The following is a 15308-nucleotide window of genomic DNA, read 5'->3' as shown; positions in this document are numbered from 1 at the left end:
CATGATCTGCACCTCTGCCATGAACTTTTCCACCATTCTCACCAAAGCATGCATAGGAGCAAGTCCTCTTGCCAATTCTCTTTTGAATTGTATTTTGGGAGTTCCTTGTAGCAGACCTGAGCTAGCACTAATGATGTAGACCTCCTCACGTGGCCTCCAAGCTGCACCTTGTCTGTAATGTACTTAGTTGCTGAAAAATCTTAGTGATAGAGGATACTTACTGCTGAAAGCAACAATTATATTTCAGTATTGGTGACCTAGGTTCTGTTCCAGTAGCTGTGCTTGGGCTTTTTGTGCTGTTTTTATTACAGCAGCTCCTATATTCCCTGCCCAACACCAGATTTTCAGTGGCCGTGTTCAGTATGAAACACATAGGCAGAGGCAATCTCTACTTTAAACATTCACAAAACAAAGCTAAACATGCAACAACAAATGACCCTGCCCTTCTTCCCAAAGTGCTAGAAGATTTTCCAGATACCCAGCAGCACTGAGATTTGAGGCACAAAGAGATATGGACTTGTGTCCATATATATGTCCACACAGGGGGTTAAATGTCTATAACAGAAAGAAGATGTCACATGCCTGGTAAGCCTCTTGATATTAACCGATCTTAAGTCCTTCCCCTGTAACTAGGTCCCTAAAGATGGACAACTGCGTAAAACCCTCTTCTTTTCTGCAGGACTGAGCAAGCCTGCAGCTTACATTTTTCCCCTTAAGTCAAACAGGAAGTTTGCGGCCAAGTTGGAGAGTGAACACAGATCTCCCAAGCCCCAGTTCAAACCGGATGTCCAAAGACCATCTTTTGCCTCCCCTCCAGCTAATAACCTCATTCAGGCTTCACTTTCTTTATAGTTTTTCCACAAGCAATGACATCACCCTTTCATATACCAAAACTACTCACGCCTCACGTCAAGTGATGCCCATGCAGACAGGCAAGGCGCAGTGAGAGCGGTTCCTCTCTGCAGCATGTGCAGAGTGTCTAGCGGTGTGCTGAGTGGAGCGCAGATCAAAGGCGGTGCAGCAGGGCTCAGAAGCTCAGTGAAATGTCAGCTGTGCTCCCCATGCCACAGCAAGCATCCAGAGGAGGCTGAAAGAGCAGAGGAAAGGATGGAGGGAAGGACAGGGACTCTCAGCCTCAGCGTGAAGTTGTTTGATTCATAGCTGAAGGATTTACTTAATGTATCTTCAGCCTTGCGTATTTTTTCTCCAGAGTTTCACAAACAAGGTTACATCATGACAGATCTGATTTGCAATCTTTGCAGAATAATCAAACATTTTGTTCTTTCATTATCTCGTCTAAGAGCAGGCATTTGCCTGCATAAGAAGGAATCATCTTAGGACATCAGACATAGTCATTATCAGACTAAACTTAGATGAGGCGGGGAACTAAGATACTCTGAGATCACAGGAATATTCTCACTAGCTAAAGATGATTCATCAGGAAAAGTTAATGTAGGGTCACAGGTAGGAAAGCAATATTCAGGCCAGAAGCACAAACAAGCTGCATTTTTTTTGTCTTAAGCCTGGCTTCGAGTATTTAGTTTTTGCCTTAGTTCTTCCTGGTAATTTTAACTTTAAATTAATTAATTTTGATTAATGTTGTCCAGGATCAATTGCTGAAGCAAAATAGTGAAAGAAAACTAGCACTGCGCTTTTATATCCCAGCCAATCGAAGGCAAAGAAAACTGCCAAGTAGATGCAGCTAAAGACAGCCGCACTGCTTCAAGAAATAGGTGCAACTACTTTGTCATTGCTTTGCTCAACCCTACTCACTTAACCCAAAATGTAACAGTTACAAGTTCTGGGGTGGCAGGAAAAGAGCACAGCTGGTACAGGCAGCAGTGGTGTGGTTTCTATATGCTGAGGGAGGAGAGAGAACCGTGTTCCAGTCAGGATCACGTAAGGAGGCAATGGGTCAAGAACAATCATGCTCTTTCAGCTTTCCTGGAGATGCTCGTGTTCCCCGCTGTATGGTGTTAGCACTTGATGGACGAGCTCACAGTAGCATTTTGACCCAAATGGTGTTAGGTTTGTGACCAAGGAATTACCACAAGAGTTTCCAGGTCTGGCAGGACTGTGAACTGGCCTGGAATGGCTCCATCTTTTCACCGGCTATACAGAGGCAAATTTTTATGCCCAAATGACCAGTCTCCTTGCCATAAAATTAGAGAACATCGGATAACGTGCTCAGAGATGCACAACCCAGGACAAACACCCGTCCATCCCCACAGACCCCGCCCGGCCGCCTCCCCTCAGCAGCGCGCCCCCCTCCCAGCGGCCGCCCGCGGCCCCTCCCTCCCTAACAGCCGGCGCCGCCCGCGCGCCCCCCGGCGGCTGCAGCGCCCCCGCGCGGCGCGAGCTTGAGGGGGCTCTGCTCAGCCGTGCGCGGCCCCGCCCGGCGGCGCATGCGCGGCGGCGGCGACGGTTGGCGGCCGTTGCCCCCCCCAACGGGCGCCATGGTGCTGGAGAGCCTGGCCCGCATCGTCAAGGTGCAGCTGCCCGCCTACCTCAAGCGGCTGCCGCTGCCCGAGAGCGTCGGCGGCTTCCTCCGCCTCACAGGTAGGCGGCCCCGGGCCCTTCCCTTAATTCCCCGGCTCCTCCGGCTTTCCCCCGGGGGGAGAGGGACGGGCAGCCGGCGTTCGGTCGCCGTTAAAGCCCTGTGGAAGGAAAGCCACCCGACGAAGCCGTGTGGGGGGGCCAGGGGAAAGGAGGCTCCTGGGCCGCGGCTGGCTCGCACCGTGCTTCACCTCTCCGGCTGTGCGAGTAGGGGCGAGCCAGGGGCCCCGCGCGGGCAGGACGTGGGGTTTGGCTGCAGGCCCGAGCCCCTGCCTCTGCCTGAAGGGTCCGAGGTAGCCTCTGTGCAGAGCTGACGGACACAGCTGGAGAGGGCTCTGTATGGGAGTATGGCTTGTACATGAAATTAAGCTTTCTTAAATGTCCTTATATAATTTTTTTAATAAGTTTTTTAATTTTTTCCTGGGTGAGGGAGTGAAAATATCCATCTGTTAGTCATAGCCTTATCACAGAGCGAACAAGAAAGAAAATGCTACGTAGCATTAAATCCTTAGGTGGTCAGGGCATCTCAGTACTTTGCAAACTGGAACTGTGTGAGCTCAGGCTCTGGCATGGTACTGCAGGCAGAGCCTCAAATAGCTCGAATAACAAGATTAGTTTGGCAATAATAAACAAGAGGAATGTTCTAACAAGAGCTGTCTGGAAATAGAAAACATCTTCAAAGTGTAGGATCAAGCCCATGTGTTCTTGCAGCACCAAGCTGTATGACTTCAGTAGTGCTGGGAAATGGTTTCATTTAAAACTAGGTCTGAGTACTTTTTACAGTGTGTATGCTCCTTGTAAACTTAAAAGCCCCATTATCTTTCTCAGGACAAGGAAACCTGTCCTTCTATCCCCGTAACTACTCTTTCATCTGAAAATGCTGTCAATTATATTGACCAAAAGAGAAGCTCAGCTGCTATAAAGTTGGAGGAAAGGGATGTAATGAGATTCAGAACAAAGCAGGTTCTCCTACCCCAGCTTTTGACAGTTTCATACTTAAGTCATTGTCTTTTTAACCACGAGTGGTACTTAAAGTTTCTTAAGCTTAATAATACCTGAGCGTACTATCTTCTTGCTTCACATTTCCAGACATACGTTTCTGTAACAGGATTATTGTGCAGCCTCTGTATATGTTCACACTACACGGTCTAGTAATTAAACTTATTCGGAAAACCTCTGGTCAGAGCTTTCTTTTTTTTTTTTTTTAATAGAAATGTTTTGCTGTCATGTTGTTAACCCCCTTAACAGGTACTTGCTTGAATTTGGAGGGAGAGGAATAAGTAAGCAACTGAAACCCTCAAGGGGAGACCAAATGTATGAAATGTCAGTCCCAAAAATATTAAACATAAGTAAAGAAGGAACAGAGTGGGAAATTGCTTTGAGACCTTTTAAAAATTCAGTGGGCATAGCAGAAAAAAAAGCATTACCTCTAATTATTAGTGATTTCTTTGACTGGTCTCGTGTTGAACACTGAAAAGTGGAAACAGAGGGATAATTAAAAATACATAGCTATTGAGCCAATGTTTTGACACTCTTCATTTTTTCAGCAATCAGCTAGAATACGATCTGATGTCCTGCTTAGATATCTTCCTCTAAAGTGGAAATGAATGAAAATAGGAGAAAAACCAGCAAAATTTTACAAGGTGCTTAATAAGGCATAGGGTAGATGCAACATGTTGAGGCTTTTCAACAGAAAATGCTAGGATGTTATACCCTAGGCACATAAATTAAAAATGATCCTATCTTAATGCTATTAAAAGTTATTGAAACTCACTGAAACCTCACTGCTCATGAAAGATTTCTGTACTTACCCGCACCCAGAGCTGCTGTCAGTCTCAAGTTTTGTCTAATAAGTGTGCTTCCGCAAGCATCTCCTCTTCTGTGTTGTTGTTGTGTTCTTAGCGTGCCCCATCCTGAAGTTGTAACCCTGTAAAAGTAGGGGATTGCCAATTCTGGGAGTTGTTTTGCAGCAGTGACTTAGAGGTACTTCCGATAACAGGGTAATGGTAGCACCAACCATACTGTAAGTGGCTGTATTTTACATTGTTGAATAGTAATTCACCATTTCGTAAAACAGATACGGTTTCTAGCTTTAAAATCAAATTTCCAGGACTGTTGAATGAGTATAGTGCAACTTAAAAACTGGAAGGAAAATGGTAATTATAAATATCTTTAATTGAATTAACATCAGTGAATGACTCTTAAACATTAGTGAAGATTAGATTTAAATTTCCTTTTGTGTTTACTACTACTACTACTAGAAGTTTTAGGGCATCATATTCTTTGGCAAATAATACATCACGCATTTTCCTTTGCTTCATTTTGGAAGGTCAGAAATAATATTGATCTTAAATCATTTAAAATGTGTTAGTATTTGTCCTTTGGCATCTGTTGAACTTAGGGACCGGCACTATAAAGCACTTGCTGGCATTGACTTTGTTCACAAAGTCGGGCCAGAACTGAAATTCGGAACGGTGCAGTGCTTTGCTTGTTAGTGCTTTTATTGCTTCTATAAACCTTTGGTAGCTTCCAGGCAGATGCAGCTTCAGTTCCTGTGGTGCATCAGTTGTAGAAACACCAGACCAAAAGCCCAGGGAAGAACCTTTCCTGTAGGGTATCGTTAAGGTGTGCTGATTATAGACCTTGAGACACCTGGTGTTTGTTATGACCTTGCCAGACCACAGTGGAAAACTGCTTGCTTGGAGAGAGGAAGACTCTTAACGTCCAGTGCAGAACTCCTGAAGGTAAAAGCAAGGAGGGAGGAGGGAATTAATGTGTTTGACCTTGGGTTTGAAAACGGATAGCTGAATTATCGCACTGCTGCTGCTCAGAAGCCTCTTTCAGTTCCTTGTCATAGCTGCTTTACCCTTCCCTTCTCAAGTTCGCTAAAATGAACAGTGTTGCCGTCTGCTGGCTTTGCTTTCTGTCCTGGTAAGTTTCTTTAAACTGGAACAGCAATTAACCTCAGAATAACATGTGATCAGAAGTGAGAAAAGGGAATTTCAAGGTCTCTCTAGGTGCCAGTCTCCTTTCCATAAACATGATGCATTCCTGTGTGGGCTGTCACGCACCTGGCATACATGTTACGAGGGATGTGAGTGTGACAAGCTGCCAGGCAGAAAGAGGACGGTTTTGTGGGTCATCTTGTACTGGCGGAAAGAAGGAGGGCTGACATCATGACCAGAGAGTCTGCAGAGCTCATTTGAACAACGAATTTCTTGTTTGCAGACTAGCTTGCTAACCTACCTTTGCTTTGGCTTTCTGCTTTATTATTTAGTGTGCTGTGCTGTTAAAAGGACGGTCACCTCTCCACCTTCCCACCTGCTGAGTAAGCTAACATTGAAGTGGTGTGCAGAGTCCTTTGATTTTAGTTTGTTTAGCAATGACAACATCAATAAATGATCAAGCAACCAAACAGAAAACAGGACAGAACAGCTTATTAGTTCTGAAGAGAAAATAGTCGGGTCAATATTTTGAACCTGCGTGAAGAATTGCAGCAGTTTAGAGAGAATACAACCACAGTTCCAGTATTCATTTTGACCGGTAGCTAATACTTGTTAAAACTTTGGCTTGCGGTTGAGTTGTTATCTTCAGAAACTGCTTTTGAGTCTGCACAGGGTCATTTCCACGTAAATGAGCTAAAAGAAAATCAAAGTGAAAGATAAAGAAGGGCTGGTGAAAAACATACAGGCAGTAAACACTGGCTTTGATTTGACTCAGTGGCTGGTCGGTCCTCTTCTGCTCACAATGTTTGTGTTTCTTATTTTTTGGACTTGTTACTGTTGGACTAAAAGTTAAGACAACCTTTTCTCAAAAACCTAACACCATGGCCAGTGGTCCATGGCCTCAGCTTCTTGCAGTTCTCTGGGCACTCCTGTTTCAGTGATGTTCCTGATACTTTCCAGGACTTATCTTTGGGATTGGTCTCTATCCTAATACAAGTCAAGTTTGAAGACTAACCTCTTCGATCCTCTGCTCTCCATTTCTGGCTCCAAAGACTGCCTCTTCCCATGCAGCAGAGCTGATAAAGAATCTCCAGAATCAATGTAGTTGCTGAATTCTGAGTATCAGCTGTGAAAATAAACAGAATTTTGTGAATTGCCTTACATCTGCTTCAGAAAGGTATGACTGGCTTCAAAACCACCAAGCAGCTTGCGGTTGTAGGAAGATACCTTTGCATTAGTTTGGGTGAAGGCTCCCCTGCTCCCCTACCCCTCCCAGTCCAAAGGTCTGGGACTTTTTATTTTGTGACAGTATCTTGTTTCTCATGCCCTAGAAACATGGTCAAGTTGTTTTTTTCAGTCTAAAAGTATGAGCCTGTGGCATTCTTGTTGACAATAAAGTCAACTTACGATTAAGATACAAGTTGGTATAACTTGGGGCTTTCCAGAGACTCCCACAGTAGTGTTATCTTCAATAAATCATTGGCTACTGAGGACAAAAGTCTTTATCAGCACTTAGCACTGTACAGATGCTAAATAATACCCATGATAAATAATATCCCTGTACTTTCTATTCCTGTTTGTTTCTAGTTTCCTTTCTAAGAGGTTACAGCTGTCATGTTCCTCTTTCACTCGGATGAACCCAACTGGTTAGGAGTCTCCCACAGACACAACTGGTGCCCCAGTGAGTGTTCTGACTTCGAAGTCCTATCAGGGAGTTTCAAGCTGTACTGAGATGCCACTTGCTGTTCAGTTGCTGGTCTCTTAATAACATTTAATTCTGGTCAGAGTGCTCTTTTTTGTGTGTCAGTCTTAGTCCAGTGGTATTTCTAACACTCGATAGGTATCCTGCTTCTCTTTGTGGTGCAGCTGTTGGGATGCCTATTCTGTCTTGGAGTTCAGTGTAGCTTCGTAGATAGGCAGCTCTTTGCCAACAGTCAAGTTAAATATTGAATTTGATTTTTTTTTTTTCAGTGACCAAAGCTTTTTCCCTGTCTTCTAAAGCATGTTTTAAGTCAGCCCTTCACATAAAGTCAGAAAGCACGTTCAGATGACTGTTGAAGGGCTGTTCTGGAACAGTGCATCTCAACTGATGTTACTCATGATACCATTTTTACTGTATGAATGATAAGGCTGGAACATGGCTTAGTTTGTGTTGTGTGTCTGTGATTGTTATCATTTACCTCTTAGCTTCACAGTCCCACCAGAGTTACCACCATCTCATGAAAGTTTGAGATGTTAAGTCCTTTCTAATATGGTAACTCAAAGAGTAAATGATGCTATGCCAGCAGCTTCTAAAATGGAGTTTGGCCATGTATGGTGCAAGGCCAGAGGGGCTGCCTGGTTAGCTGGCTGTCCAGACCTCTTTCCTCAGGACACCCTGTGAGAGGTTTGCCTTGGTGGCTCCCGTCGTTATCCTGTCCTGTGTCTTTTCAGACGGTGACAGGGAAAGGTGTCTGTGAGAACTAAATGGTCAGCCTTTTTGGGGGACCACGCTGTCTGTCCAGAACTTAATATTTCTCTCTACTGGAATATTCAGGCAACTTTCATTTTTAATGAGCATGTTCACTACGTTATTGAAGGAGAGTAAAACTGCTTAAATTTTTTGTCTTACTGTTATTTACGGTAATGATAGAAAAGACAAACAGTTACTGCTGTCCAGGAAGCCCAATGTTTTGTGTAGTATTGAGATACTTAAATGTTTCCAGATAGTTATTAATTAGGGCCCACAGCTTGTTGAGGGAACAGAGACCAGTCTGTTGTGGTGACTCCTAGGAAATACTGTCAAAAATTGTTGTGCAAAGGAACCACTGCAAATGCAGGCGTGGAAAGACAGTACTGAAAGTTCTTGCAGCATCTTTATCATTTATTTATTTGTGGCGCATTTCCAGGTAAATGCAGTAAGCATGGTTTTCACATCAAAGGATATAGAAAGCCCAGAGAACATAAAGCTATTCCTGCAAAGTATTTTTGTTACATGGTGTACTTCCAGAACCTTCAAATTATTAAGAAAGAAATACTGCATTCTAACTGGAAAAGTTAGACTGGAAAAAAAAAAAGTTCCAGTCTAACTGGAAAAGCATGAGCAAGCTCTTTATTGTTACAAATAAAATTAAGCCTCACAAAATAATGTGATTTCTGAGAGCTCACAGTCTACCTAGCATCCTCAGCCTGTTCTATTGCATTCAAATTGTAGAACAAAATTTTGATATGTTCTGATCCTAAATCATTTAAAAGAGGAACTTGATTATTGTTTTCTCTTACAAAGTGCTTGTGTAACTGTTTGTGCTCCAGCTCATTCAAGTTCTTTGTTTCTCAATTTAAAATGTTTTGAACACCCTTCTATTTCTTTATGACTATTCAGATTTAATGTATTCTCCAGAAATTAAAACCAAAAAACCTCTCTCTATTGCTACATGCATTGTTAAATTACACTGGAGTATTGTCACAGCTTGTTTTGTTGGAAAAGCATATCAGCCTTTAAAGTATATCCTTTGCCGGGTGCTGAATTTATTTCAAAGTTCAGTAAGTCTTTTTTGTACTAATATGTCTTACCTGTACTTAAAATAAATGTCTCAGATTGGTAAAAAGCAGTTCCCTGGGGCTTGACTTATGTAAAGGTACCTAGCCAGTGTCAGGACTCCTTTTCTATGTGCATTGTAGAAGCTTTTTGTGGGTCCCTGAGCAAACAGAGCTCTGAAAAATAAAACAAACAAACCAAAAGCAATGGTAAAGGTTTTGTTAGTGCTTATTTGATGATAGGCATTATATCTGCCAAAAGTTTCTAAATACAACTTGTGGAACTAAGCAAATGAGGAAAACTTCAAGAATAAAAATCTGAAATGAGCAATTAAAAAAACTAATTATAAAGCATATTGAATAGTTCTTCATATACAGAATGTAAGATACTGGCGCTGAACCATAGTGACTTTTTACTAACTTCCCACATGTCATCATGCCCAGTTTGCTACTAGTTGGTGGTGTTTTATGTCTGGTGAACAGAACCTCTGTAACTTTAGTTCCTCATTTCAGTACACCTTTTACTTGTTTTAATTTTTGTTCCATCAAGTCATCTTCTAGAGTGTTAAAAAATTAACTTCAGATGAAATTCCAGGAGTCCAGTTTGTTCCTTAGCTACAGTAAAAGCCAGATTTTCATCTGGGGCTTCTTTCATCTTATGATTTACCCACAAAGTCTCATCTGCCCTCAGAGCCTTGCTGACTGAGCAGTCCCGTTCCCTACCCTAAGCCTAAATCATCTGAGAATAGCTGACGCTGCACCAGACTGAAGTGGTGTCAAGAGCCAGTCTGAGTTCCACCTGTCTTTAGTTTCAGAATGGCTGCGGTTATTGCCTTTCCTGGGCGTGCTGGCCTTGCTGGGTTACCTTGCTGTTCGTCCATTCCTTCCCAAGAAGAAACAGCAAAAGGATAGCTTGATTAACCTCAAGATCCAAAAGGAAAATCCAAAAGTAGTGAATGAAATAAACATCGAAGATCTGTGTCTCACTAAAGCTTACTGCAGGTGTTGGCGTTCAAAGACGGTAAGGTACTTCGTGCTACTGTAGGATTTGAGGTTGAAACTTGCATGTTTTTATCAGTTCTGTGGTAGTGAGTTGCAACAAGGTGACCTCTTGCTTTTCTTTGGAGGTGGAATAGCATCCTGGTTTCAGAGAATGGCACAGTTCTTACTTTTCTCTACTGTAAACCTAGCTACATGCAGAGAGAAACTGTTGAAATCTGTAATAAAAAAACAACACACACTGGGGTTTTTCCTAGAAATAGAGTGACCGTCTGTGATTTAGATTAAAACAAAACAAACCTTAAGGTTTGAAAATATATTTCAACTAATTAGAAGATAAGTTAGAATCATTACGGTTGGAAAAAAACTATGATTCTATTCTATGATGGAAAAACAATCCTTATAAAGTTGTTCATATTAGAATGAAAGTAGAGTGGGGCCTCTGAGGGAAAGCATATCCCCACCTGGTCCAGAGCAACCACTAGGTGACTGCTTTGGATGGTCCGTGTCCCCTGCATCAAACAGAAGTAGATGGGTGATTTTCATCTCGTTCTTGCGACTGTCCTGATGTCACTCTGATGTTGGCCTCTCTAGACTGAATGATTTCCTGTTTTAACAAAAAACAATGCCTTGGACCTAGAAAGCTCTCTCAAGTACTTTTTGTTCAGAATAATCACTTCAGAAAAATATTTCAGTTTTGCTTAAAAGGGTACTTACTGGCTGAAAATGATCTGTTGAGAGCACTTTTACTGGCTCCACAATAAACCTTAAGCCCATAGTGGCTGCTTTGTTCCCTGTTCCTTCATGGCGAAGGCTTCATCTCTAAATTTGTCTACGAACAGCTATTTTAGGACCTCACAAACTTAGCTACCTGTTAACAATGTGTTTTCTTTTTTTTTTTTTTTAGTAATGCGTCTGATAGGGGACAGGGAGTTTGACTTTGAAATGGGGCATAGTAGGAGGAATGGAGAAACTAGCAGCAATTGCTATACAGAGGTGTACTAATTTCTCGTTTGTTTTCTTCCAGTTCCCTGTCTGTGATGGCTCTCATAACAAGCACAATGAACTAACAGGAGATAATGTAGGTCCACTAATACTCAAGAAGAAAGAAGTATAGCGAATGCTTAATCCAGTAGATCATGACTGATAAGTCTTTTATACTGTTGTAGTTGCAAGGGGCAGCATTTTATTATGTGATTGGTATGATTTAGTCTAATGATGGCTGTAGATTTCTTTTTGGGATAAACTGCATTTAGACAGTGCTAAATCTGTCACTGTTTGATACTTTATTCTGAGAAGAACTGTCTGCTTTGTAAAACTGTAAAGTAACTATCTCTGTATATAAGTCGTTTATTTCAACAATAAAATGACTTCCTACAGTTAAGCCTTGTTTGTATGAACACATAATTGCAAAAATGTCACTATTTCCAAGGGAACAGGTCAGCCAGTAACATTGCCCCTTTATTCTGAGCTCCCGTTTGTCATTCATGCTCTTGTGAGGAAAGAGATTTGCTCCTTGCAAAGTTCATATGCACTGCAGATGCTGCTACTGGTAGTGGGGACTTTTATGGGTGGAGTTGGTTAAATGACAGAACCACGAAAGGGGAGGTGAACTGTATTCTTGGCTTGTTACTGATTCAGAACGGTTATTAGGGCAAGTCAGAACTTTGCTGTGGTAGGGCTTAATTTCAGATGCAGGTAAGTAATTAAGTGCTACTTATTTAACTGCTAGACTCCATATTAATCTTCTAAAGTGCTTTATTCTTCAGTGAAAAACTGTATTGGTCTGCTTAAAAGTACAAGTTAGACAATTGTCTAAAATCGTGGCACAAATCTAAGGGAAGTTTTGACTGTTCCTTAACAAGCATTTTGTTTGGCTTGTTGTTAGGTAGGTGGGAAGCCCCAGAGCAGCATGCTACTGCCAAAGCTTATCACCAGTGCTGGAACAAGTACAAGTTAAGAAGCCGTTCTCACACAAGGGCTGTCACAGCAGCAACAGAACTGAAGTAATCCCTGTATTTGTAACCGTTGTAGGTCTCGGTACCTAAAGCTCTTGCCTTGCAGCAGAACGTGGCAGATTAGGATGTGACTGTGGGTTACCTGACTGCTTTTACACAGCGTGTAACAGAACCGTGGTACAATCTAGCTTTGTTTAAATGCCTCACGGGAATCTTATCTTAATAGATGAAAGCAACCTGTAACCGCTACCCCATTAGGATATAACATTTATAACAGAGGACGATCCATAATGATATTGTCTTGTATTGTACTGTTTTCCATTCTAGATAACGTATAATGAACACTGAGCCCATTTCTCGGGCTTGGTGGAGAAATTGCTAGATGAAATATGAAAAACATTTTTAGACAGTGCTTTCCAGCTTTTCAATCCACAGCCTAGTGCAGCAGTCAGTTATATACAACTGTGTGCACTTTTAGCTTTTATCAGGATACTTCTGCATTCAGGTAATTTGATTTCTCCCTAAGTTTGAGAAGTAAGCTCTGTACATCATCCTGTTCTCACTTCCATTGCTCCACTCAGACAGATGCTGTCAGTGTAAGTAGTACAGCAAAAGTGGTTTAGTTTCTCCCAAAACGCTATTCTAAAAGGAGAACGACAGTGTAAAGCTTGGCCTCTCGCCTCTGGTTCTAGGACAGTTTGTAGTGTTTTTTTTCTTCCTGCTTGCTATTAGAGGTGACTGCTGCTACACTATCTACAACTAGTTTTTCATTTGTTTCTGCTTATGTTTATAGGGGAATGGAGCATATTTGGAACTGCCCTGGCAGCACTCACGGTTCCTTTTTAGAAAGGACATTTTAATAATTTCTACATGATACTAAAATTAAGATCATAAGGAGGATAGACGACCATTTCCTTGCATTTCAGTCTGTGAAGGGAATACTATCTCTCATGGCCTCAGTTAAATGGGAAGTGAAGGAGGTGCCCATCTTCCCTCACACGGTGTTGAAGCAGGCCTATGTTAGGTGCAGTGAAGAGCCCTAACATACATGGATTGTACATTCTTGTAGGTTTAATACCCTTGGCAGAAAAAATAATTTCATCTTCTGCAAGTATCACCTGCAAAAGTACAGCTATAAAACTGAAATAAACAAAAACTTAACACTGGCTATAGTATTTTTGCTGTAGAAAATCCAAACCAAAATTTCTGCTGCTGCTTTGGTTATCAAAGTAAGAGTTCAGTTTTCGCCTACCTGCCTTGTGAAAATTGCTGTGCAATGCATTAATGTTCACATCAGTCCTGAGAAGGGCAGCAAAACACTTCCCAGGATGAAGGAGAATCAGGAGAATCTATCACCAACAGCTACCAGAGTCATTTTCATTCTCTTTGCTTTCAGGAGTCCTTGGAAGTTTGTTGTCTGTACCAACAGCTCTCACCAAGTAAATGAAATTTACTTGGACCGCCAAGTTCACAGCACTGGATAGGACTGGCTTATCTGATCCTGTGCTGCTTGCAGCTTGGATTCTTCATCTGCAAGCCACATGCAGGAATTTTCCCTCTGAAGTTAAAATGATGTCCTTGAGAAGACAGATGCCAAAGTAAGAAAAAAAAGTCACTGCTGACTCCTTTAACAGTTAGCTTGCGCTCTAAGTGCAAGTCTGTCCATTTAAGCAGACACCCCTCCTCCTCCCCCTCCAAGAAAACCCACCACAGTTTACTTATCTGTTCAAATTATCTTCTACGGGTCTACGGGGTTAGCTAAGAACTAAAGTGTCAGCAGAGCCCTTTATCTCGGTTGACAAGAGTTGAACCAATTACCTGCTAGAATATATTTGGTCACATCTTGGCACTGCGTGACTTTTCTGCCCTCATTTGGAAGCTCTACACAAAGGGATAAATTTGCCCAGTTGTAAGAAAGACCAGGACTCAGGCAGTAGACCAAATCTTCACAGTCAGGAAAAAGCAAAAGCCAGAAAAGCAAGACATGGCATGCTGCAACATGCCTTCTTTACGCAACTCAAACGCTGGCGCTTACCTTTCTTTTGACTATGAAGACTTGTTGTAATGAACTACAATGAAACATGTAAATGAATAAATTTAGAGAAGGGTGTCTGATTTGAGTTGACTATTAGACAAAGTAAATGTGAAATGCATCTGGCACAAAATTTCATCTCTTGCACTCTGTATTTAAAAAGCAAAACGCAAAAACTGCCGTTCACCGTTTTGCAGCCATATTACATCCCCAAGTGTTTCACAATTAATTTTAGACTTCATCCAAGTTCTCTAGAATGCGCGGTTTGGCTGTAAAAGAGAGAGAAAACAGTGATTATAATTACACTATCATTGCATCCCCAGCTTGTGTGATTTCCTGTGTCCAGATGGCCCATTTCTGTCTTTTCCCATATGCTGCCTGCTGTAACTGCCCACCGCCTGCCACCAGGACCACGCTGTGCCATCAGACTGTTCTGCTGCAGAGGCTCTCCTCCACCTTCTGGTGCTGCACGTGCACACAGTGCTCAGTACTCCTCCATGTTACCCTGTGATTGTGTCTGTGTGACAGCAGGGCTCTGTTGGCTATCGGTTACTGCAGGTTGCACCCTAATTTTATTTCCTCCAAGTAAGAGACTGCTTGGCACGGCACAAAGATTTTATTGGCTTGAATTTATGCATTATTCAAGAATGATTTCGTGGCATTTTGATCAAAGGGGGGGTGGCCTTGTGACTTGACCCATGCAAACTCTAATATAAAGTGAAATTGTATCTCTTTAAATTAACAGCTATTTAAAATGAGCTGAAATTGTCAGTCTCAGCCCTAATGTTATGTTTCTTCTCATGAGAAGACAAGTGTTTTGTTCCTGTCTGGAAAACAAGGAGAGGAGCATTATAAAGCATTAATGCTCTTCGTACTACATCTGCAGGACTATGTAAGAGCTTCAGTCTGATTCTCGTTCACGATTTAATAAAGGTCAAGGAAAAAGGGTCTTGTAACAAACAGCCACACGCAGTGGTGAGGAAAGGAAAATTGAGTTTGGATTAGAAGACAGAAATGCTTTCATTGGTACAGCTATTCAAGGTCTCAGAATAGTGGGGGGAGTGATCTTGACGAATAAATTGAGAGTGCACAGAGGTTAAGGGAACATGATAAATCCAATTTATGAGATGCTGTTATGATGGTGAGCAAGTATTAGCGGCCATCATGAACAACTTTTCGTCAGAGGTTTGCTTGCATGTTTAAGGTCGTGTTCAAATCTAAAGGACTTTAATTGTTTACACTTCTGTTACTGAACAGCCTCCAAATGTGGCATAATGATGCCTCCCTGAAAGAGGGTTCTAA

The 15308-nt window shown here is 42.0% G+C and overlaps 1 protein-coding gene across 1 annotated transcript; it reads left to right on the top strand.

The window, feature by feature from the left end:
• The first annotated feature begins 2386 nt into the window (after positions 1–2386).
• Positions 2387–11400, top strand: CISD2 (CDGSH iron sulfur domain 2). The gene is made up of 3 exons (XM_035537776.2): positions 2387–2559; positions 9827–10038; positions 11044–11400. The coding sequence occupies exons 1-3, from the start codon at positions 2406–2408 to the stop codon at positions 11131–11133; spliced, it is 456 nt and encodes a 151-aa protein (XP_035393669.1). The 5' UTR covers positions 2387–2405; the 3' UTR covers positions 11134–11400.
• The last annotated feature ends 3908 nt before the right edge of the window (positions 11401–15308 follow it).

This window comes from Cygnus atratus, chromosome 4, assembly GCF_013377495.2.
Source record: "Cygnus atratus isolate AKBS03 ecotype Queensland, Australia chromosome 4, CAtr_DNAZoo_HiC_assembly, whole genome shotgun sequence".
NCBI lineage: Eukaryota > Metazoa > Chordata > Aves > Anseriformes > Anatidae > Cygnus > Cygnus atratus.
The sequence above is the reverse complement of the archived record's forward strand: the minus strand, read 5'-3'. Positions and strand labels throughout refer to the sequence as shown.

Excerpts from the sequence above, each read along its gene's own strand:
- CISD2 (XM_035537776.2), top strand. The coding sequence starts at position 2,406 with ATGCGCGGCGGCGGCGACGGTTGGCGGCCGTTGCCCCCCCCAACGGGC. Across the intron at positions 2,560-9,826 it reads CGGCTTCCTCCGCCTCACAG|TTTCAGAATGGCTGCGGTTA; the intron begins GTAGGCGGCCCC and ends ACCTGTCTTTAG. Across the intron at positions 10,039-11,043 it reads GGTGTTGGCGTTCAAAGACG|TTCCCTGTCTGTGATGGCTC; the intron begins GTAAGGTACTTC and ends GTTTTCTTCCAG.